Here is a 25,800-nt window from a genome sequence, read left to right as displayed (position 1 = left end):
CGTTGGGCACCCAATGTTTACTGCACCTCGACACCCAGCTGCCCCAGTGCTGCCCGGAGTGACTTGTTGGTGTGGATTCAATCAGTGCCCAGTACTTACCTTAACTCCCTGAGATCAGCCTTGCACGTCGTCGTTAATCTTGTGTTTGCTGAACATTATTTTCCTCCATAGCTTAACCACTTCTGTGCCGGGGACGTAATGGTTACGTCCTGCGGCACAGTGCTCCTGTGCCGAGGACGTAACCATTACGTCCTGGCACTGGCCCATTGGGGGAGCACTAGCGCTCTCCCCGGGGGCCTGGCACGGGAATCGCTTTTTTGAAGGCCTATTTTAATTTAGGCCGATCTGCCCCGGGGGGGGGGGGGGGGGGCCGAAGCCACTGGATACCAGGGATCATTCATTTTTTTACACGTGGGGAGCGACCCCTTAGGCAAGGGTCGCTCCCCTGGGGGGCAAATTGTTTTTAAGCCATTTCTCTCCCGCTTGGGGGCAGATCGGCCTATTTTATTAGGCAAATCTGGCCCCAGTGGGGCAGAAATCGCTAGACACCAGGGATTTTTTGGGCAATTTCACTAAAGGGGAACACATTTATTTTAGGACATTTCTGCCCCCCCACGGGGGCAGATCTGCCTATTTTAATTAAGTCGATCTGCACCCAATGGGGCAGAAAACACCAGGGAGTTTTATTTTTTAAGAGATGGGGAGCAACCCCTTAGGCTAGATGCCGGGGAATTGTAAAAAAAAATTGTGGGGTGTTGGCTACCAACCACTATGGGCATGGTTATGCCCCCACCTCAACTGAAGGGGGGTAACAGTCTTTCAGCTCTCCCACGGCACACTAAAACATCTTATCCCAATGGCAAGCAAGAGGACATTTGATTATTTTTGGTTTTGGTTTTACATTTGGGCCATGAGAGCTTGTCTAACTCTCATAATCGTCCCACTTAAAATGGGGAGGGCTGTATTTTTTGGACTTTGGGACGCTCACATGTAGAAAAATCTACGAGATCTAGATACATCTGAAAACTAAACATCTGGGTGAGTCCAGGGTGGTGTGCTTCACATGCGCCCGCATCATTTTCTTACCCACAATGCCCTGCAAACCTACAACTTTGCTGAAAATCACACATTTTTCACACATTTGTGTGATGGAACCTCCCGAAATCTCCAGGAATCCACAAAATTCCTACCACCCAACATTGTTGCATCTATACCGATACAAATTCTGCCCCATTTGTCAGCCTAAAAATGTTTTTTTCGAACTACCCTTTTGGACTCGCTTTGGTTACCACTCAATTTCAACATGTTTTTGGTTCTTCCCTGTCACAGGAACTTGACCCACCTACAAAAGTGAGGTATCATTTTTATCAGGAGACTGAGGGGAACGTTGGGTGGTAGGAAATTTGTGGTGGTGTGGTGCTCCCACACAGAAATGTGGGGAAAATGTGATTTTTTTACCTAAATTTGAGGTTTGCTGAGGATTCTGGGTAGGAAAAGAAAAACGCAGGTGTCGTCACCACCACCACCCAGCCAAAAAAAGGTAGTTTTGTATTCTATAATTTTGATGTGTCCACGTAGTGTTTTGGGGCATTTCCTGCCGCGAGCACTAGGTCTACCCCTAACAAGTGAGGTACCATTTTTAATCGGGAGACTTGGGGGAATGCTGGGTGGAAAAAAATTTGTGGCTCCTCTGAAATTCCAGAACTTTCTGTCACCGAAATGTGAGGAAAAAGTGTATTTTTTTTTCCAAATGATGTAGTTTGCAAAGGATTCTGGGTAACAGAACCTGGTGAGAGCCACACAAATCACCCCATTCTGAATACCCCTAGGTGTCTAGTTTTCAAAAATGCATAGGTTTGCTAGGTTCTCCTAGGTGCCGGCTGAACTAGAGGCCAAAATCCACAGCTAGGCACTTTGCAAAAAAACAGGTCAATTTTACTTTGGGAAAATGTGATGTGTCCACGTTGCGTTTTGGGGCATTTCTTATCGCGGGCACTAGGCCTACCCACACAAGTAAGGACTTGGGGTAACACAGAATAGCAGAACAAGTGTTACTGCCCGTTGTCTTTCTCTACATTTTTTCCTTCTAAATGTAAGACTGTGTGTAAAAAAGACTTGTATATGAGAAATGCCCTGTAATTTACATGGGGACAACGTAATTCAGAGATGTGCAAATAACCACTGCTTCTCAACACCTTATCTTGTGCCCATTTTGGAAATTCAAAGGTTTCCTTGATATATATTTTTCCACTCTTTATATTTCACCAATTGAATTGCTGTATACCCGGTATACAATGAAAACCCTTTGCAAGGTGCAGCTCCTTTATTGGCTCTGGACACCTAGGGTTTTTGATGAACCTACAAGCCCTATATATCCCCGCAACCAGAAGAGTTCAGCAGACATAATGGTATACTGCTTTCAAAAATCTGCCATAGCTGGAAAAGGTTATGGAAGAAAACGTGGACAGAAATGGCTCTTTTTTCACCTCAATTTCAATTTTATTTTTATTTTTATATAACTCTTGGTAGGAAAACCTTGAAGGATCTACACAAATGACTCCTTGCTGAGTTCATAATTGTGTCTACCTTTCAGAAATGTTTGGATGTCCGGGATCCAGCATTGGTTTCATACCCATTTCTGTCACTAACTGGAAGGAGGCTGAAAGCACAAAAAAAATCATAAAAATGGGGTATGCCCAGTAAAATACCACAATTGTGTTGAAAAATGTGGTTTTCTGATTCAAGTCTGCCTGTTCCTGAAAGCTGGGAAGATGGTGATTTTAGCACTGCAAACCCTTTATTGATGCCATTTTCAGGAGAAAAAAAAAAAAACACACACACACCTCCTTCTGCTGCCCTTTAAAAAAAAAAAACAATATTGATAATTATTCGCTGTATTTTGGCTAATTGGCCACAAACTCTGGGTACCCTGAGGATCCCTAAGATGTTAGGAAAAAAAAGGACGCAAATTTGGTGTGGGTAGCTTATGTGGCCAAAAAGTTATAAGTTCCAAGTGCGAACTGCCCCAAATAGCCAAAAAAAGGCCTGGCATCTGAGGGGGGGGAAAGGCCTGGCAGTGAAGGGGTTAAAAAAGTAAGAACTAAATTCAAATCCCACTGAGGCATTACAAACGGAGTGGGAGGAAACTTGTTAATTAACCCTCTAAGGAACCTAAGAACTAAAGGGGACTTAAATAAGGAAGGCTGATCAGGAAGGCAAAGAAAGGCTGACAAATAGCCCTTCACTGTCGCCACTGCATAACCTACCTGTGCCAGGGAAAGATCAAAAAGCTAAATATCAGACAAATCTGCCTTCAAGGGATCAATTTGTCTCTCTCCACACCAAGCAGCAAATTTCGCCCATCTGTCAGCATAGATCATCTTGGTGGAGTGTCGCCTGGCTGATAAGATAACATCCACCACTTCTGGAGGGAGAGAAAAAGAACTCTGATTGCCCTGTTCAATCTCCAGGCATGTAGGTGTAGGCTCCGGAGATGGGGGTGTAGAACCTGCCCCTGCGACTGCGAGAGGAGGTTTACCCTGTAAGGGAGATGGAGTGGCAGGCACAGTGAGAGTTGGAGAAGGTCTGTGTGCCACACCCTTCTTGGCCAATCTAGGGCTATTAAAATGACTTGAGCCCGATCTTGGCGAATCTTCCTCAGAACTTGAGGAATCAAAGGTATGGGGGGGGAACGCATAAAGCAACTGGTCCCACCAAGACATTTGAAACGCGTCCCCCAACACCCTCTGCACCGGATACTAGAGGCTGCAGAACGACGGGCAGTGTGCGTTCGCCTGAGTGGCAAACAGGTCTATCTGTAGAAATCCCCCACATCCGGAAGATGTGAATAACCAGGTCTGGATGGAGACGCCACTTGTGATTGGCTGAGAAATGCCGACTGAGACAGTTCGCTCGTACGCTGAGAACTCCGGCCAGATAGTTTGCTACTATGCAAATCCGAGAGTCCTGAGCCCAGGATCAGAGCCGCAAAGCCGCTCTGCAGAGAAGGTACGACCCTACTCCTTCCTGCTTGTTGATGTCCCACTTTGCAGTAGTGTTGTCCGTCAAGACTTGAACTGACTGACCGCGAAGGGACGGGAGGAAGGCCTTTGAGAGCCAGACGTATTGCCCGTAATTCTGACAGATTGATGTGAAACATCTGTTCCACTGGAGACCAATGACCTTTGATCTCCAGGTTCCCCAGATAAGCTCCTCACCCTAGAGTGGAAGCATCCGTTATGACCGTGGCCACCAGAGGTGGTAGACAAAACGGCCTTCCTTGGGAAAGGTTGCCGTCCACAGCCCACCATCGTAGATCCACTGCAGCGTCTCTGGAGATCGTTATCAACTCCTTGAGATCTCCTTTGTGTTGAAACCACTGCTTGTGGAGGCACCACTGGAGAGCGCTCATGTGCCAACGTGCATGAGTGACCAACAGAATGCAGGAAGCAAGCAGACGTAGGACCTTGAGGACTGGAACAGCCGCTCCATTTTGAAACATTGGAATGAACGCCTGAATGTTATGAATCCTCTGAGGAGGAGGGTAGGCCCGATTTGATGTCGAGTCCAGTACTGCCCCTATGAACAGGAGGCGCTGAAAGAGCTCCAGGTGAGATTTGGGCCCATTTACTGTAAAGCCCAGGTTGAACAACAACTGGGTTGTCATTTACAAGTGATGCAGCACAAGCTCTGGGGACCCGGCTTTGATCAGCCAATCATCCAGGTAAGGGAATACAGATATTCCCTTCCTTCTGAGGTCCACTGCAACCACTGCCATCACCTTCATGAAGACTCGAGGTGCAGAAGTAAGACCAAAAGGAAGGTAGAGTTGCGACCCTACCACAAACTGGAGATAATTCCTGTGTGACTTCAGAATAGGTATATGAAAATAAGCATCCTGCAAGTCGATAGACACCATCCAGTCTTCCTTGTTCAACGCAAGAAGCACCTGAGCCACAAACCGGAGATACTTCCTGTGTGACTTCAGAATAGGGATATGAAAATAAGCATCCTGCAAGTCGATAGACACCATCCAGTCTTCCTTGTTCAACGCAAGAAGCACTTGAACTAGGGTCAGCATTTTGAACTTCTCTTGCTTGAGGAACCAGTTCAAAATCCCCAGATCCAGGATAGGTCTCAATCGACCATCCTTCATGGGAATCAGGAATTACCTTGAATAACATCCCTGACACTTCTCCTGCTATGGAACCAACTCCACTGCACCTTTTAACTAAAGGACTTGCACCTTCTGCTGAAGCAACAAGAGTTGATCTCTCGTACAAAATGAATGACGGGGAGGGATGGGAGAGGGAACTCTCGAAAAGGAAGAGTATAACCTTTTCCCACTATATTCAGCACCCAAGAGTCTGATGTGATTAACTCCCACGGGTGGAGAAAATGAAACAGCATTCCCCCTATGGGTAAAACATGCTGGAATATGTAGATAAAACTAGGGCTGCTTTCCTTGATGGTCTCCCCCAGAGGAAGAGGATGAAGTGGAAGGCTGCTGAGTGGCTCCTCGCATTCTAACCCTCCCACGTCCCTTAGAAGATCTTTAGAGAGGGTTGGCAGGCTGCTGAACGTTGGATTGTGGCCTTCCTCAAAAAGAGGACCCACGGGCAAAACCCCTGAATCTTCTAAAAGACCTAAAGGGTGCAGACGATTAAGCTTGGAGTCCCAAAGATTTCGCAGTAGCCCTGCTTCCTTTAAATTGTTCCAAAGCTGACTGGGCTTTGGTCCCAAATAACTTCTCGCCATTAAAAGGAAGGTCCATCAGCGTAGCCTGAACATCAGAGGGGAAACCAGAACCTCTGAGCCACGCATGCCTCCCGGTTGCTACAGAAGTGCCGTTAGCCCTGGCAACCAAATCTGCAGTGTCCAAGCCAGACTGAATGATCTGCTTTGCTGCCGCTTGACTGTCCAGCAGGAGTTCATCAAAAAGCCCCTGCACATCCTGAGGCAATCTTGGCACAACAGCTCTTGCCGAGTCCCACAGGGTATGGATATACCTCCCTAGCACACACGTAGCATTGAGAAACTTCAAGGCCATACTGCCCGAGGAGAAGCACTTCTTAGCCGTCTGCTCCATACGCTTAGACTCCCTATCAGATGGAGTTGCAGGGAATGAACCAGGAGCAGATTGTGCAGAACAAAAGGCTTGCACCACCAAGCTCTCAGGCGTTGGATGTTGTGACAGAAACTGCAGATCTCCTGGAGCAACACTATCTCATAGCCACAGTCCTGGAAACCGCTGGAGGCCTGACAGGCTTCCTCCAAAGTTCTAAAATGGGCTCAGTAAGGGCATCATTAAAAGGAAGGAGAGGCTCAGAGGAAGTAGCCTATAGATGCAACACCTCAGTTAAAATGTTTGTTTTCGTCTCCAATGTCAGTAATGGTAGGTCCAAAAACTCAGCAGCCTTTATCATCACATTGTGGTAAGAAGCTGCCTCCGCTGTAAATTCTCCTCCAGGGGATGAGAAATCCCACTGAGGGGATGTATGATACCACTAGCAGAGTCTAGGCCCTGAAATTCACCTTAAGGCTCAGGAATTTCCCCTTCCTCCAACAGCTGTTGTTGATACTCTTGCTCCTCCAAGAGTCTCAAGGCCCTCCTTCTCAACCTCAGCCTGGACTCCAAACGCAGCATCAACAGAGAATTAGCCGACATCGACGACACTGGTTTCAAAGTCGAAGGACCCTCCGGCAGAGGAGGGGGAGGTGAGAGACTGTGGGTCGATTGTGATCCATCCGGCGCTGGTATCGACTCCGACTGCGCCGTCGGCACCATCATCCGGGGTAGAGGAGGTGAAGTCACCAGCGCTTAGTCAGCCCCTTCACCAGGAAAACAGGGTACAAACGAAACCTGTAATATTCGCTCTTTTAAGTGGGGAGGTGGTGGTCCTTTTGGTGGAATATTCAGTGGAGTTTTTAGAAACGTTAGGGTATGTCCCCGGGCAGAGACATCGAGCTTCCCAACTGTCGGATGTTATACAGAGCCATTGATGTAGGTAACTGAAAGTTCTGCCCCCAATTTAAGTTGAAAATTTGTGGGGGATAGCTGGCACCAAACTGAGGTCAGTGTTTTGTGACAGTGTCTCTGCTTCTGGAGGATAGTTTTCCTCTGGCTGAATGTTTGTATACCACTGACAGTGGTTGTCTGTAGGATTGCTGGTGTTGTTAGGAAGTTGGATGGCGATATTGACACTGGTAAGGTTGGCATTGCTGCTTGTATCCTCCTCTAAAAGAGAGAAACGTCTCTTCCTACGGCTACCGGCAAAGGCTGTTTTCTGAACTGCAGAGTGCCAAGTGAACTGGCTGTTTCAATGTCAGTCTGAATGGACTGAAGAGCATCATCAGCATGCTTCCCGAATAATGACTCGGTCTCATATGGGATATCTAAGATCTTACTTTGAATCTTCTGGAGCCAAAACAGAAGTCTAGCCTCTATCTATTAAAGCCTTTTGGGAAAAAGTGTGGTTAATTTTCCAGTTTCTCACCTGGTGGTCTGGGTGAAGGCAGTCGATGCAGTCCTTATGTGGGTCATCTGGGAGAAGCCTCATGCTCCCACAAGTGCTGCAGGGCCTAAATAATCCTTTTTTGGCCGGAGCTGACATGATGGTTTAGTCGGAATAAAGGGCAGTAAAGAGAACAAAAGTTGTCCAAAGGAGAAATCCTCCTAATAATATCAGAAAGTAGAAAACTGAGCAGAGCAAAGAAAGACTCCCATCACACAATGTGCGGTAGAAAATCTGTCAGACTGGAGCCTCTGTGGTAAAGGTTCTAAAGGGTGCTGTTGACTGATTGGTATTAGAAATGACCAGCCAATCATATGCTATTAAAGTGAATGTTATCTGCATTACCTTCAACGTAAATTTTTCTTTACTGCTTTTCTATGGTACCATGGCACTCCCACCACGACGACGGGGAATGATTCAAGCATATGAATCTATCAAAGATCTAATACTGGAGAATTAGGACTATCTTATACTAGCATTTTAAAAATAAAGAGAAACAACATACAACTATCTTTGGGTTTTGTGAATGTTAGAACAGAAAGGTCCTCTGCATGTTTAAAGACGTTTACCCCAGCCCTGAGTGTTCAGCTGTATTGTTGTCTGGATCCCTAATGCTGATTTTTTGTCATATGCAAACATGGATCATTCGTGTGCCCCATGACATAGGCCTGTCTCATGAACTGTAGTCTTGTTAAAGCGGGAGGGGTGCCCAAAATGCAACCCTCTTAGTAGTAGAAGGCTACTACCTTCATAAAGAGTTAAGCAACACAAACGCAGTGGTGGCAGCATACCATGTGGTGACCAGTAACAATGAACAGGTCCTTCTTATCCTGTGTCACAAGAGTGAGGCCTACAGGCTTACTCACATTTTAAAACATTCTTCTGCTGGGTGCTGTGACCTGGGCCTATACCAGGTAGATGTGGAGTGCTGCTCAGTGAAGGAGTAGTGATACTGGATGTATGGGAACCTTGGAAGGGTACAATACAGGGTAAGAGGAGGACTGAGCAGTACATGTGTTGTTAGTGCACCTACTAACTCTATGTATATATCTGCGGGGAATACAACACATGAGAAATGTGGTGGTGTGCAGTGCATCTACAATAGAAGCATGTGCTGGAAGTATATGTGCTTGTGTGAAATATAATACATAAAGGGTGAAGTGTGCATTAGCAGTGTTTGTATTTGCAAATAGCACGCCCTGGTATAACACAGAAAAGCTACAATACTGAACAATGCACGCAGACTGAACGTGTGCTGAATGTATGTGCATATGTAGTGGCACAATGTATGGAGTTAACAGTGCTGGACAATAAGTATGCTGTGAATGTACGAGTGCAAGAGTGTGTGCAATTGAACATTACATGGAGGACCCTGGGTTTCATTTTGGGAAGCCCAGGCCTGCCTGGTGAAAATACAAGGAGCAAATGAATCCCTCTCACAGATTTGTGTATTGCTGCATTCCTGTAAGCCGGTTGGGACACACACTCTAGGAAGAGACTCCCCACTTTACACTTCAAACAGGTGCTCTATGATTCAGTGATAGATCATAAGGAAGGGACCCGGACTCAGGAAGGAGATGGGGCTGACAAGTGTGGGTCCATCATTGTCTGAGTCTTTCCTGCTGTGACAGACAGCCTTTTAAGAGGAAAGAAAAGTAAAAAGGTACACCTCAAAACAAGGAGGACACAAGCATAAAAATTGGAAGGCTCCGACCCTAAATCACCTGTGGTTCTGAAAATGAAGAAGGGGAGGCTGATACCCTAAAAAGTGCCACTTGCCAAGCAGCCGGATGGACTGTGTGAGAAGGGGAATCTCTGTAAGTCTTCTGCCTGTGACCAGGACTAGGGCAAAGTCCTACTAGTCTCCTTGCTGAGGGAGGGGACATCACCCACGGAAAACCGCGATCACCTGCCCTGGATCACCAGCACCAATGCGCTCTGTGAGGAAGAGGACAGAGTTGGAGACAGCAAGGTGCAGTGGGGAGCCCTATAGAGAGGACTCCCTGAGCAAGGTGTGAGGGAACGGCTGTGCATTGATCGAGTGGGCATGAGTACCCACTCATGAGTACCTGTGGGCATGAGTGAGCTGGCATCTCACACATGCCAGGAGAGGGCTGCTATGACCCGAGCCTTGTATGGAGTGCCATAGAGCATTCCCCGGCAATTCTGGATGGTAAAATCTGGCAGCGAAGCCTCAGCATTTTCTGTTATCCGATGTGGCGAAAAGGTCGATAGAAGGTGTGCCCCACAAGCGGAATATATCTTGAACGATGTCTTCGTTCAGAACCCACTCGTGGTTCTCGTCTAGAACCCTGCTGAGGGCATCCACTTGTACATTCTGAACACCTGGAAGGTGAGTTGGTATTATCTTCACATTCCTGGCCAGGAGCCAGTGCCATATTGTCTGGGCCTCGAGACAAGACTCTGGATTTGGTATGGTGGTTGTATTGTCTGCCCTGGACAAGCAGGGCGTTGGGTGTTGAAAGAAGGAAGAAGGGCCTTAAGAGCAGGGTGAATCGCATATAGCTCGAGAAGATTGATGTGGTAAGACTTTTCCCTCAGAGACCAGAGACCTTGTATTTGTAGGTGATCCATATGAGCTCCCCACCCGAGGAGCGAAGCATCCGTCACAATGGTCTGAGACAGATCATGTGGACGAAAAGGCATTCCTTGTTGCAGATTGGTTGGAGAGCACCACCAACTGAGGGATTTGATTGCATGGGTGGATAGAATGATTCAGTCTTCCCAGTTTCCCGTCCGTTGATTCCATTGGTCCCCCAGGCACTTCTGGAGAGTTCACATGTGGGGGCGAGCGTTGGGAGTTAGGCAAATGCAGGCCATGGAGCCTAGAAGTGAGGAAACTGTACGAACTGTGGGATGATGGATAGTCTTGAGCATGCAGCACTTCTGCAGTATTGATAAACGTCATTCCTCCGAAGCATACACTATTCCCTGAAGGGTGTCTATGGTAGCTCTGAAGTAGTGCAGTTTCTGGACAGGTTTTGTCATGGACTTGAGAAAATTGACATAAAGACCAAGACGATACAGAAGATCGCATGTCCAAATGAAGTGCTGCTGGGCTTCTGGAAAGGTGGCTGCCTTGATAAGCCAGTCATCCAGATATGGGTAGACAAATATTATGTGCCTTCGAAGATGTGCTGCTACGACAGCCATGCACTTGGAGAAAGTTCTGGGTGCTGATTTGAGGCCAAATGGAAGTACAGTGTATTGGTAGTGTTGTTTCCCCACCACAAATCGCAGGAACTTTCAATGTTTTTTTTGCAATGGGGATACAAAAGTAGGCATTGTGTAGGTCGACTGAGCAAAGCCAGTCCCCTTGGTGAATTTGGGGATATATTTGGTGTAGGGCCAGCATCCTGAACTTTTTCCTTGTGATCCAATGGTTCGCAACCTTCAGGTCTAGAATGGGTCTGAGTTCCTTTTTGTCCTTTTTTGGGACGAGTATCTTGAATAAATGCCGTTTCCCCTCTGGCTGAGGGGAACTGGTTCTATCACTTTCTTTTCTAGCGATATGGAAACGTCCGCCTTTAGGAGGGTGAGATGAGAAGTGGTTGCCCTTGGCGGAATACTTGGCGGTGGAGTGGAAAATCTGAGGCAAAACCCGCTCTGCACAATGTTTAAGACCCAAGTGTCTGTTGTAATTTGTTGCCACTCTCAAATAATTGGTGATGCTTCCCCCCCACAGGAGTCCCAATGGACTCAGGGAAAGAAAGCTTTCAGGGTTTTGTGGCTGGTTGTTGACGAGTACCCTGAGTAGGATGGTGTGCCGCTCGTCCTTTTTGTTCTTTCCTTTGAGGCCTATAGCCTCTTTGGAACTGCTGCTGATATCTATTAGACAGCCACTGAGGGGTTTGAACCCTCTGAGATGGGTAGCGGGCGCTCTAAGGGACGGAAGGATCTTCAGTCTTTTGATTTTTCAAGACTTACTGCTTTCAAAGTGTCCAGTTCTGCCTTTATTCTTGCCATTTCATCATCGGCATGAGAGCCGAACAGTGTGGATCCTGAAAATGGCAAGTTTTGAATGCGTTGCTGAGCATCTGGTTTTAGGGACGTTAGACGCAGCCAGGCATGCCTCCTTAAGGATATCCCATGGCAGTATCCTTGTGCCGAGAGCAAGGGTGAGTCCGCTGCTGCACTAATGACCTGGTTGGAGACCATAGCACCTTCTTTTACAATCTCTAAAAAAATCCTCTTTCTGATCCCTTGGGAGATGGTCAGCAAATTGGAGATGTTGCCGCCGAACTACATACTTTGCAGCCTGCCAAATCCAACTTTTTACTCTCTTTGTCCGGCAGAGCGGTAGCAGACAGAGAAGTGGCGTGAGATTTATGGGCCGCCAGGATCACCACTGAATCAATTGGAGGGTCGGAGCGCAGAAACAAAGGGTCTTATTCCGGAGGACGGTACTTTAACAGTCTGAAAGGAGCAGACTTTGTCGTGGTAGGTGTGAGGAAGACTTCCATGGCGGGTTCTATAAGACCCGGTACCAGAGGAAGTAAAGGTCTTGAGGCCGAACGTTGCTGCAGCGTTTAAAAAATGACTGAAGTAGTTGGTGTTGGGACAGCCATTGGAATGTTAAATTTTTGCTGCGCCTCAAACTAAGACTTCCTGAAAGGTTTTAACATCATCCACTGGTGACGTACAGGGTTGAGGCAAGTCAGATATGGTAGGTGAACAGTGTCTGGTAGACGATGAGGAGTCTCTGTGGTAGCGTCTGAAAGAACTTGAGCTTGACCTTTGTCGCGATCTGTGACGAGAGTGTCTTGATTTCGTCGTAGAACGGCCAGATGTATGATGGCTATGATGTGAACAGTGGCGCGATTTTGAGCGCTGTCTGGGAGCTGGAGTTATGCTCATGACTTGAGGCACCAGAAGTGGTGTAGATGACTGGAGCAGCGGAGAAGCCGGCAATGGAGCAGGCAGATCTTGAGGATGTGGAGCTGCAGCCGGAGGTGGAGAGGTAGTAGGAGGAGGAGACGGAGATGAAGGAAGGAGAACCAGCGAAGGAGAAACTTCTCTGGAACGCTGTGACTCAGACAATGAATAAATCCTTCTACTTTTAGAAGTTTTCTGTGTCCTCGATGTCGAGGGACTCTTCGAAGTCTACCTCGTTGGCGATGTACCGACGGCAACCTAGACGTCAGACTTTGAAGGCGACATTTCTTTCATCTCAACGTCGAATCCACCGACGTCGACATACTCCTCGAGGTTGTGCGCTGAGCATCCGGAGTCCTCGATGCCATGCTGCAGCATCTTGACGTCATGTGATGACATTTGTGCGACGTTGAGCCAGACTTTGACAGCGAAGATGTGGGTGCCGTACCTGCTCTCGACGTCGATCTCCTCGACGTTGACAGGGACCAAAAGCGTTTTCTGCCAAAACGCCTCTCAGACCTTCCACAGCCACTGGAGGATGAGGTAAGAGCTCTGGTGGAAGACTGACCTTCACCTCGCTCAGAGGTCCAACTGGCTTCTTACTGGCGTTGCCTTTCTGATTTTCCTTGAAGGCTAATCTTCTCCCTGTTGCGCAGAGTAAGTCTGGAAAATGACCTGCCGATATTACATGAGGCAGTAAGGTGTGAAGATGGTAGGCAGATTATACAGACATCATGGGAGTCTGTATTGGCCTTTTTCCTGCCACATCTTGGGCATTTGTCGAATAGAGAAGGCATTTTTACTAAGGAAAAAGCCATATTCCAGTCAGAAAAAGACCAAATTGAAGAAAGAAAGTCAAAAGATGTCGAATGAAACAGTGGTCATTGAACTTTTCACTGATTGTTTGGAGAACAAAACCTAAAAAGGTCGAGCTCAATGCTCCAGGGTCCTGTCAGCAGGAGCTGGAAAAAAAGAACTGAGGTAACTGTCTCACTCTAGGCATGATGGGATAGTGGAGGACTGGCTGTTTTAAAGCTGCAGTCTCCTTTTTCTTCATTGATAATGGCAGCGTATGGGCTACACTGTCCTGCACTCCATCATTGTTTTGCAATATAAAAAGGTTTGTGAAGGATTTTTTCTCCAGAATTTCCAACTCATTCATGCATTTGAATGCATTTGAATGCATGCCTTCACTTTTCTTTTTCAAAGCATACTGGATGAAGAATTTTGTACACTGTAGCCTTTCCTCTAGGCTGCACCTGGACATTCTTAATGACTTTGCAGGCCTTCCTGAAAGTAAGGCGAACATGAACACTTAAGAAATTCTTTTGGAAAAAGTGCTCCGGGATCCCCGCAGGCGGGCAGAACTATTCAACACTTATGACTATACATGGAAATCGCCTACGAGAAAACTGACGCTATTGCTACTCTCAGAAGCATTTCTGTCAATGACAGAGCCTCTTTCAAATGCAGGGACACATCCCCTTGTTTCCTCTGGAAAAACAAGGTGGAGGCTTGTGACAGGGCTAAAGCAACAGCAAAACCGACTATCAACTGCCATAAAGTAGTTCACAATACCTTTAAGAAACCTTCATATAGAACAGCTTCGTCAGGAGGTTATGTACATCAGAGGTCTTTTCTAGATCAGAAGGCTTTAAACAGGGCTTCAGACTAAAGTACTGTACCTTGGTTGAGTTGCGCCGGCACCTTTCCCCAAAACAGAATATCTCAGCAGTTCATGTATTTGATTGTAACTGATTTCACAATTATCTTGAAATAATTCAGCAGACAGGCGAACTTTCTTCTACAAGAAATTAAGAAAACAGTTATATGCCCAGCAAGCACAATATTCTTTTACATGAGAAGTATATGCAGAAATGATAAAGGTAGGAAACTAGAAAAAGAGCAGTACAGATAAAGGGTAAGGTTGCAAGAACACTGTGGTAGAGATGGGGTACAGAGGTATAAATATAGAGGTAGACAGAGGGAAAAGAAGACAGATGATATCGCAAGAGGAGGGTTAGAGGGATGTATTGTGCAAGGTAAGGTAGACTTAGGTGAGGCAGAATGAAATGAGACAGGAAGCGGTGTAGGTGCACAGAAAAATGGAGATAGCTAGAGAGCAAGGTAAAGAGAGTGGATGAGTTAAAGTAAGCAGATATATAAGTAAGAAAAAGTACATACATACATATATATATATATATTTATTTTTTTAATATAATATTGATATATATATATATATTTTTTTTTAACTTAAAATGCTACCAGTTGCCTGCGATTGTGAAGGATAAGGTTGGGCATTCAGATAACTTTACCAAACGCCTCAATGGACATGGGTTTGTATAATTTACTACAATTTACCCATAAATTAAAACAGCTCTTACCAGAGCCCCACAAGTGAGGAAGCAGACAATGTCCTTTAGCAGTTATACCTGTCTGTAGATGTGGGCAAACAACAAACTCAAAAAGTGCAGAGCCTAAGGTGTGGATTAGCCATAAAAGTGAAAGCAAGAACCCTTACTAGATGAGACCTGTAAATCACAGAGTCTTGTATTGTTATGACTGAATCACTTTTAAATTTGCAAAGAACAAGTTACTCACCTTAGGTAATGCCTTATCTGGTAGAGATTCTCTCTATCCGAAGATTCTTTACCTTAGAATATTACCCAGACGTCGGACTGGATCCAACACATCTTGAGCGGTACTTCTTGGCGGCAGACGGTGGTATCAATTAGCTCCGAATGAGAGATGTAGTCTGCACTGGAAATGACATGCATGGTGCCTAGAGGCACCACCCCAGCACGCTGATATCAATTTCTTTTCATCACATTTCCACCCCAGAAGCATAGAGCCATGTTAGTAAACAACGTACCGGTGCAGGGACACTAAGGACCTAGAGAGCCTTCTAGATAGAAGTAGCCCATTCGCAGAAGCAGGGAGGTAGGGAGGGTCGGTAAGGAATCTGCCGCTCAATAGAGTCTCTGCCAGATAATGTGTTAGGGAAACAGTCTTTACTCCAAAGTTTTCACAAGGTGCTACAATTACCACAAACTTTATACAACGGAATGACTGTTACCACACAATTCTTTACAGTAACTGGCTATGTTACTCTGTGGGTGAAATTACAGTATTCCTATCATCTTATTATTTTCTAAAACATGAGTTTTAATTTAATAATACATTATTTTGTTAATAGTATTTTCTTCATATTACTAATGTGACATGTTGGTGGTGGTATTTTTGAAAATAAGGCTAAAATATAAAGTTGAAAGCAAAATGTTTACTTTTAGTATTTTTTATATATATATATATATATATATATATATATATATATATATATATATATATATATATACACACACACACATATACACACACACAATTTATTATATGGCAATTGATAGATATATATATATATACATAAAAAGAGATTTAAGGGTTTAGGGGTGGGTAGAGGTGTAGAGTGCTAAGGCTATTTTTAAGGTTTTTAAGGTGGGTAAAGGTATTATTATATTTTAAAGGTGTTTTCTAAGGCTTTGGGTTGGGGATCGATTTTGGGTTGTAAGGGTATTTTTAAGCTTTAGGGGGGTGAAAAAGGGTATGAGGGTTCAGAGAGCCCACCAGGTGTTGAACAACCAGGAAAATGTCTTGACATTCCAGCCATGTCCAGGTGGGGTCCACAACCCCACCCAGCCCGTTTATTGCAGTACCAGATGGCAGTTATGTTGTCCGCAAACATGTGAGCTTTCCCTTGATCGATGGGAAAAAGGCCTTTAATGCCAAGTAGATACCTCTCCTCTCCAACAAGCTGATGTGGAGCTGAGAATCCAACAGAGACCAGAGTCCGTTGATCCCCACCTCTGCCAGATGGCTGCCCTAACCCAGGAGAGATTCAACTGTCACCACCTTGAGCTTCAAGTAGGAAAGGGAGAGGGGTCTCCTGCTGACCCAACTGTGGTTCGACAGCCATCACAGATCTTTTGGAGTTTCCTCCAATATCTGGACCAGGTCAGAGAGATTTCCCTGATGCAGAGCCCACTAGGACTTCAGGGCTCACTGCAGAGTTCGCATATGTGGGCTGGCACTTGTTACCTGCAAGAAGCAGGAGGTCGGTAGGCCCAGCAGTCTCAGAGTCAGTCTCACTGAAATCCAGGAGAGGGGCTGAAACATCAGAATCACAGCCTGAATATCCTAGACTTGCAGTTCCAAAGGATAGGCCCAGAACTGAAATGTGTCCAGAATGGCTCAGATGAAAGGGAGCATCTGTGAGGGATTTAGGTGTGACTTCAGTATTTTGATAAAATATTGTGAACCCCAGTGAAGGCAGGAGGCCTGCCGTAGTCTGGAGGTCAGTGACAACTGCATGGGGCAGCCTGGGTTTAACAGCCAGTTGTAGAGGTAGGGGGAGACTGGATTTCCTAAATTCTACAGATGGGTAGCAACCCCGCCATCACCTTTGTGCACACCTAAGGAGCATTGGTAAGGCCAAAAAGTTTTCATCCCCCACCGTAAACTGCAGGTAATGTCTGTGGGCTGTTACGATGGGTATGTGAAAATAGGTGTCCTGCAAGTCCAACACTACCATCCAGTCTTCAGGGTCCAGGGCAGACAAGAGCTGAGCCAATATTAGAATTCTGAATTTCTTTTTTTATCAGGAAGTAGTTGACAGGGTGCCCATTCAGTATAGAGCGAAGGCAATGTGTCAGGGATGACTTTGGACATGAAGGCCTGGACAACCAGACTCTCCAGGGTGGGGTGCTGGGTGAGGAAAGCTAGGTACTAGGAGCAGGGTGATGGCAGCGGCAATCGTACTGTGCACAGGAGCCACTATGTAAGTCTTGGCCCCTGCCCCAAACAGAACATCAGTCAGGGCTTCATTAAGAGGTTCTGTGGGGGCAAATCTCCAATGAGTTAACTCTGTCAAGACGTTCGTCTTGACTCACCACCATAGCAAATGAAGCCCCTTCCTCTGTTGCCACACTAGGAGGAGAGACAAGGCCAGTGTCTGGAGAGATGTCTAGACCACTGGCATCCACCAGCTCCTCATACCAGTCAACCTCAGGATATTCATAAGAAACCTCAGATCTGCCCCAATCATATTCCCTACAGGGCTCCTCAGAAAAAGTAGGCATTGTCTCTAACTCTGATTTTTGGGTTTCGGCTGGCGCCGGAGACGACATTCGGTGACACCATTCAGGCTCTGTACTGGAGTTGGGTATAATGATGGCAGTCGACAGCACCACTAAAACTGGTTCCATGGAAGGTTGCGGTCTAGCGACCAGAGCCGGTCTGGATCGAGGACAGATCCAAAGGGCATGACTTGCGCTGTGGACAAACCTGCCTGCGGAAATCCAGCGGGGGCACCTGCCAACCCGTGGGCCCTGAAGGCACTCCAGAGGGGTTGGCCTGCCCAAATATGAAGAGCAGGAGTTCATAAAACTCATTCAGCTGGCGGGGATCACTACAGTAAATTCTGGAAGGCACAGAGCAGACCCAGACTAAAGCTTTGCGGCTCATGCTTCTTAATGGGGCTTAGATTTGTGGGATCGTTCTTGCACCCTGTCCGATGACGTAGAGCAGCGCAGCAAAGTTGAAGAGTGCTTTGACTTCTTGGACTTTTTGGGGGACTTACCGGACGACATCAAGCAGAACGATGACTCCCGGGAAAAGCTCTGCAAGCAGGCCGAGGACCTTCCTAGCAACAGGGACCTGGGGCGTCATGGAGTCAACTGACATCAGGTGCCAAGACCTTCAGAGGGTGCTCCCAAACTGCCTTTAGGTTCATTGCTCCACAGTTGGGGCAGGCCTTGAAATTGTGGCACCAGTGTTGTAGTTTAGCAGCGATTAGATTAAGCATTAGCAGAAGACATCTTGTATTTAGTAACTATTGTGAACATTTCGCGGAATCCATTTTGCATTCATGGCAGCCATTTTCTCTGCCACATGCTGCCATGTGCTCACCATGTGCTCTGTCCTACCTTTCTGTTAACTACTCTTGAAAATCTGCCTAGTGGCAAGTTATATTTAGCATCTCCCACTTTCGCACATGCTCAGTAAGGTCTGCAGCTGTTAGTCCTTGAAAACTGTTCGCTCCTCCTACCTGTCGACTGTGCATTTCCACATGACCTTACATGTATGCAAGTCTTGCTTCTATAATTGTACCACCTCCTTTTAGCCCCTGCGTGGGTTTAAAAGGACCATGCTCTCACAGTTCAGGGTGCTACTTCAGACATTACCAAAGGGTGCTGTTTGAACTGTAGTACCACCTCATGAGGTTAATAAACTGTCTTTTATTTCAGTTTCTGTGCCAACTTCTTCCTACATGGTCTGAGGACTTTGTGCAGAGAAAGGTGAACCCCTTGCACTAGTAGGCCTTGCTGAGGCTTACTTCAACAAATTGGCACCCGAACAGGGACTCATCGGCGACTCGGACGCCCAACGGATTGGTCGCGACGAAGGATTGGGATCTCGCTGCGGACGATCAATGCCTGAGGAGACCAGAGTCTTGGCAACCACAGCGTTTTTCCCTTCTTTCCGATTTGACCATCCAGGTTGCGTCGGTCCTCAACTGAGATCCTTTTTGTTCATTCGTCATGCAGTGACCATTTGGTCGATTTTAGAACTTGGCAGTTGGAACCTGGACACCCTGTGATTGGTAAGAGCCGTTTTACGGCACTTGCTGTGGTTTTTGATGCCTTTGTTTGGTAATGTAGTTTAGCACTGCTTACTGTGGCTCTCGTGTTTTGGGTGACTAGTCAATTTGTGTCCTTTGAATTGATATATAAATTGCAATTTATATAGGCAGGTAATGAAGAGAATTTTCTCCAATTTAATTTTGATTTGAACGGCACCTTAACTGCTACTTTGATTATAATATTGCATATTCTGCACTATTTTTGGCATGTCTGTTTTTAGCGTACTTTGTAGGATGTGTTGCTTTGGTAATGGTACCAATTTGAGACTGGAAGAATCGCAACCGGCACCCCCAGAGGGAACGCCCAATAGAGATATGTGTGTTGAACATGGTCTTTCATCTATAATGTACAGCACATTGTGGAATAAATACACTCGTGCGGATCCTGAGTTATGTTGGCCTATGCATGGGTCATTTGATTTGCAAAAGATTGAGTATGTGGAACAATGTATGTGTAAGCGAAAGTCTAAGCAAGATATGTTTGACTGTGTACGAATGTGGGAGAAAGAAGTGCGTGGACGAGTGAAGCGTGAGCAAGCTTTGCTTGAGAAAGAGCAGCGGAAGAATGTATATGTGAAAGCATTAGAAATGAGAAAGAAAGAAATAAATGACTTAAAGGAGCTAGAAGAGAAAGAACGTAAATTACAGGTAACTGGCCAATACACCGTTAGGCAACCTCTCTATCCTATCCTTAATAAAGCACATGATGATTTATTGTTATTAGATCGCCCTCCACCTCCGTATGTCGTTCCTTCTGCCACTCATGAGTTAGCTAAGGCCTCCAGTTCGGAGCAACAGAAGATGCGAGACAGTCGCTCTATGTTGCCTGCTGACTTTTAGACAACATGAAAGGGTGGACAGAAAAGGAGCAGCTATATTTTACTGAGGCATTTGGCTCAGAAGTTATTGAACTATATCGGAAATATTCTGATGAGTTAGAGCCCGATGATGTAGCAGCTGATCATAAGCAAATGCGTGATGGCCTTTTTGTTTTCTCCCAGGTGGCTGATGCAATCAGGCGTTTGGTGAAATTATGTGTTACGGCAGTCCGCTTGCAAGAGGAGAAAAGGGCTGTGGACGTAGTTGCACGGACATCTCAGACCGGTGGGGTGCAAGCTTCCATCTTCGGAACAGATAACACTAGGATAGTTCATGCGAAACAAATGCGGGAGGCCACGCCTTTGTATGTTCCTCCTAAAGGATTGGGTACAAGTGATGATAAAACTTCTGTTGATGCTAAGGGTTATTTTATTTATAATTGGGTGTATACTCCTTGGAATAGGGCAGATGTAATGGCACTTAAAACAGCATTACCTGACCAGCGGAAAAATCCAGCCAATGAGGAAGTTGAGGGAGCAATTAGTTCTTGTACTATGACTTTGGCTGACATTGATTTATTTTTCGGATTGATATTACCGCCAGATATGTGGAGAACTGTTCGTAAAATTGATGATCGTGCAGTTTTTGGGGCGTCATGGAAAGAATTGGAACAGATGGACGGGGATAGGGAACCTGCGAAAAAGCCATATCAGTTGATTCTAGATCTTCCTGCAGCCATATTAGTTAAGTTAAAAACGGTTATTCCCCCTAAAAAGATAGATTGGACTGTTGTAGCGTCTTGTAAGCAAAAGGCAGATGAATCGGTCTCTGATTTCTTTACACGCTTTGAAGAAGCATTTCATGATTTTAGCGGCCAGTTATTGTCAGGTGATACGGGCAGACATTTGTTTGTCGATAAATATGTCGCAAATCTGTTGCCAGGAATAGCTAGTCGTCTAAAAGCTAGTGAAAGTTCATGGACTACCTGTACTCCGGTTTCTCTTTTGACTATGGCTCAGTATTATGAACGTCAGGAATTGGAAGCAAAAGGTAGCGAGGATAAAAAGATTAAAGAATTAAAGACGAAGGTTATGTTGGCTCAAGCTTATGGTCCTCCTTTTAGAGGTAGTGATAGAGGTGGACGTGGATCTTATGGTTCTTCTCACACTCGTTCGAATTTGTCTGTTGATCAGTGTGCGTATTGTAAGAAATTTGGGCATTGGGCTGCCGATTGTCCAGCACTACGTGTTCAGCAGTGTTCACGTGGTCAGGGACAAATGAGAAATCGCTCAGGATATTCAGGACCTAGAAGAAGCACGGATGATCATGCTAGGGTTGATGCTAATGTACGAGGGCAGGATGGGTTTAACACATTTGATAGACGGAAGCAATACTAGATGTCTAACCATGTGCAGCCTGCTTTCCAAGATTCTGCTTATGGATAGGATTGCCTAGGATGGGGTAAGGAATCAGTTGAAGTTCCAGTAGATCAGAGGGGTCCCTATGTTACAGCACATGTTTTGGGTTCTACTGATCTGTTTCTGGTTAATACAGGAGCTACTCGTAGTGCCTTGTCTAAACAAATGATTCCAAGGGCTCCCCTGTCTGGCTTAACCATTACATCAATAGGTTTCGATAGAACACCTTCCCCTAGCCCATTGTCACAACCACTTGCATTCCATGTTGATAAATTTACTGCTCCATGTCCATTTTTGCTTTCTCCAAATACACCAGACAATATTGTGGGTCTTGATATGCTCAAGTGTTTCAGGGCTACAATACGATGCTCTCCTAAAGGGGTGCGTGTTATTTTAAATGATAATCATCCTGTGATGGAAAGAGTTTGTCTTGTTAAAGAGGATATTGCATTAGCTTCACTCCCTAGTACTTTGTGGGCTACTTCAGATACTGATGTGGGACAAATGATTATTCCACCAGTACATATTAGTGTCAAGGAGGGAGCTGTATTGCCACGTTTGCCTCAATACAAAATTTCACAGGAGGGCGAAGAAGCACTCACACGAATTGTGCATGATCTTATTGCAGTTGGAGTTGTTGAAGAAGTTCTGTATGATGTTTGTAAAAGTCTGATTCTTCCTATTCTGAAAAAGGATACTGATACTAGGATTTACCGATTCATTATTGATTTACGAGAAGTCAATAAGATTGTGATACCACAATATCCTGCGGTATCTGACATCACAACACTTCTTACTTTGGTTCCCCCACAGCAACTACGTTCTCTGTGATAGACTTGAAGAATGCTTCCTTTTCGATCCCTATTCATCCTGACAGCCTATATTTGTTTGGTTTTACTTTGAATAAACGATCATATAGATTTTGCAGCGTTCCTCAAGGCTATACGGAGAGTCCAAGTATTTATAGTCAAGCGTTAAAACGACAACTTGATTCTTTTGTTTTGCCTGAAGGTGTGGCTCTCATACAATATGTCGATGATATTTTGTTGGCGGCTGATACCCCTGAGCAATGTGAAAAGAGCACTTTGTCCTTACTTTTTCTTGCTTCACACCATCATAAAGTGTCACAAAAGAAATTGCAATATTGTAGATCAAAGGTAACCTATTTAGGTCACCTTTTGTCTAAGGAGGGCCGTGCACTTACATCAGATCGTATTCAAGCAATTTTAGACACACCAGTACCCTCTACTCAGAAAGATGTTCGTGCATTCCTTGGTCTTACTTCTTTTTGTAGGCAATGGATATTAGGGTTTTCACACATTGTCAAACCTTTGCTAGCACTTTTGACTAAAGATACTCCAATGCCCCTCCCATGGACAGATGAATGTGAGACTGCTTTCCGGCAGCTGCGACAAGCCCTTTGTTCAGCACCAGTGTTAGGTACTCCAGATTACATGAAGCCTTTTGCACTTTACGTACATGAGAAAGATGGATGTGCATTGTCAGTTTTAGTACAGACACATGGCGATAAGCAGCGTCCCTGTGCATATTTTTCAGCAGTACTTGACCCTGTCGCTCGAACGTTGCCTGGGTGTTTTCGTTCAGTTGCCGCAACAGCAGTGTCAATACGTCAGAGTGAAGGGATAGTTTTGTCACATAAGCTGTTGGTGTTAGTACCCCATGCGGTTGATGCTCTTTTAAATCAAACAAAGACACAACATTTAACTAGCGCCCGCATAACAGGATATGAGTTGACATTGCTGGCTCCTCACATTACACTGAAGAGATGTGCAACACTAAATCCAGCCACTTTGTTGCCATATCCGGTGACTCAGCCTCAGTCACAAGAAACACATGATTGTATATTCCTTACCGAAAAACAGACAAAGGGTCGTATTGATTTACAAGATACGCCCCTTCCAGATGTAGACGGGGAACTGTGGGTTGATGGGTCTTGTTTGAAGTTGCCAGATGGTACGACCTCAGCTGCATATGCAATCACCACAATACATCCGGTAGTGGAGACAGCTCGTAAACCACAGAAGTCAGGTCAAGCAGCTGAACTAATAGCTTTGACACGAGCATGTGAGCTTAGTACTGACTTATGTGTGAACATTTATACAGACAGCCGCTATGCTTTTGGAGTGGCTCATGATTTTGGTTTGCTTTGGAAGGAGAGAGGCTTTCTCACATCCCACGGGATGCAGATAATGCACAGAGAATTAGTGCATAACCTCTTGACTGCATTGACATATCCAAAGAAACTAGCTATTGTGAAATGTAGTGCACATAAGAAAGTGACCGATAAGATAGGGCAAGGTAATGCTCTTGCGGACCGCGTAGCACGTGAGACTGCGATGCAGCGAAGTACTACTTCTATGTATGTAGTGAAGTCACAAGCTGAACGTTGGCATAATGCTAGACAAGACGTATTAGATATACAGAAATCTGCTTCTGTGAAAGAACGTGAGCAATGGTCTGAAAATGGAGAATTGGATGATGAGGGCTGTTGGTGGAATAAGCAGATGGATAAATGGAAATTGCCTGTAGCTTTTGTACAACCTATGGTTCAGATGGCACATGGGCTGGCACATGTTGGAGCTTCAACAATAACGAAGTTGCTTACGCAAGTTTGGGAGCATCCAGAAATTTCCAGTACAGTTTAGAGAGTAGTACAGTCTTGTTTGATCTGTTTACCATACAATCCTGGAAAAGGGACACTTACTCCTGCGGGAGGGTTTGCTACACCAACTGCACCTTTTGAAGTTCTACAAATGGATTATATTCAGCTTGAATGCTGCAACAATTTAAAGTATGTCTTGGTGGTGGTTTGTGCCTTCAGTAAATGGATAGAGGCGTACCCCACAAAGGATAATACTGCCATTACCACAGGAAAGGTGCTTTTGAAATAATTTTTACCTAGGTTTGGTGTTTGCAGACTTTTATGGAATGATAATGGACCTCATTTTGTTGGGGAAGTTATTAAGTATCCTGAAAGGATTAGGGATCAAACAGAAGTTCCATGCGGTTTTCCACCCACAATCAGCAGGGTTGGTGAAAAGGTATAATGCTACTTTGAAGCTGAAGTTAGCGAAGATACAGGCTTCCACATCCTTAACTTGGCCGGATGCATTACCGTTGGCATTATTGTCTATTAGGTCAGTGCCACACTCTCGAACAGGCCTGACCCCCTATGAAATAGTATTCGGAAGGCCAATGAATATTTGGGGAGTTCCTAAGCCAAATTCTGTATATGATGTACCTTGTGTCCTGATGAATGATTGTTTGGCACAGTTAACCGACAATTTGGTTTCTATTCATCAACAGGTCAAGAAGCACTTCCTGACGGATCTACAGGTGAAGGCCATGAACTCCGAACTGGTGACCAGGTGATGATTAAGTCCTTTGAAAGATCAAGCAGCTTGGAACCAAGGTGGCGAGGCCCAGAACAGGTGCTCCTTGCGACAAGGACAGCAGTTCGAGTGACGAACCGAAAGAATTGGGTCCATAGTACTCACTGCAAGAGAGTGCTGCCTACCTTGGTGGAACCTGCTTTGCTGACCGATCATCGAGAGATTTTGACTACGGAGAAAGGCCGTGCTATATCACCGGACGAATCTGTAGAGGTCTTCCCGGACCATACGACTTCTGGAGTGTTGCGATATAATTTGAGACCGAGGAAAGAATCTGAAAATTTTGTGAAAAAAAACTGGTTGAGCTACCGCCCTGGGTTAGTGAAACAGAGAGCCAATGTGGCAAGGGGGGGGGGGGGATCAGCCATGCATTAGAGTAGTGACACCCACCCGTCTTGGCCCGTGGTGAAGAAATCAGCAGCTGCCCAGGGATAAGAGCTCCAACGATTGTTTTTAATTCATTTCTAAAAGGGTCGATTATCACTGTTGCTAAAATGAATAACAAACTGATCATTAGTACTATGGGGTTTGTTGTTGTTTTGGTGGTTACAGCAACAATCACTTGGTTTGTTGAAAAGAAGGCTCCTGCTCGTGAGTTTTTTGTTGCCACTACTCCAGTACCAGAGGATCACTATTACTTTACGCTTCGCTATCAGGAGCAGAAGCACCGTCAATCGTAGTTCAATAATACTTTCATTCAGATATTGCATCATACTCATAAGGCTACAAATACTACTAACTGTTGGGTATGTGGAATGATACCTGCGCATCAAAAGAAAGGAGGAACACCTTTCATTCCTCTTCCTTTTTCACACAATGGTTCTTGTCAAGCTCGGTACACGCTTTTGTTTGCATCTGGAAAACGTACAAAGGGCGGACTTCTTTTTCGCCTTAATAAAGTATGCTACCAAGACAAAGATGGGTATCCCCAAGCCAAAGGAACTAAATGGGAAGAGTATCAACCGGACAATGTTTCAATACCATACGTCTTCACAAATATAAGAGACTCTGACAAGAAAGAACAATTTGTGATTTCTGTTACAAAA

The 25,800-nt window shown here is 45.4% G+C and overlaps 1 protein-coding gene across 5 annotated transcripts in view; it reads right to left on the bottom strand.

Moving 5' to 3' along the window:
- REXO5 (RNA exonuclease 5) overlaps positions 1-25,800 on the bottom strand; it is a 567,496-nt gene that overhangs the window by 362,329 nt on the left and 179,367 nt on the right. For all 5 annotated transcript variants that reach the window (XM_069210276.1, XM_069210273.1, XM_069210274.1 and 2 more), the window contains one exon: positions 14,096-14,214. Coding sequence is in view for 3 of the 5 variants with exons in the window: in XM_069210273.1 (XP_069066374.1) it covers positions 14,096-14,214 (119 nt within the window). In the remaining 2 variants the exon portion in view is untranslated. The remainder of the gene's footprint in view (positions 1-14,095; positions 14,215-25,800) is intronic.

This window comes from Pleurodeles waltl, chromosome 10, assembly GCF_031143425.1.
Source record: "Pleurodeles waltl isolate 20211129_DDA chromosome 10, aPleWal1.hap1.20221129, whole genome shotgun sequence".
Taxonomy (NCBI): Eukaryota; Metazoa; Chordata; class Amphibia; order Caudata; family Salamandridae; genus Pleurodeles; species Pleurodeles waltl.
Note: the sequence above shows the minus strand (reverse complement) of the source record. Positions and strands in the feature narration are given on the sequence as shown.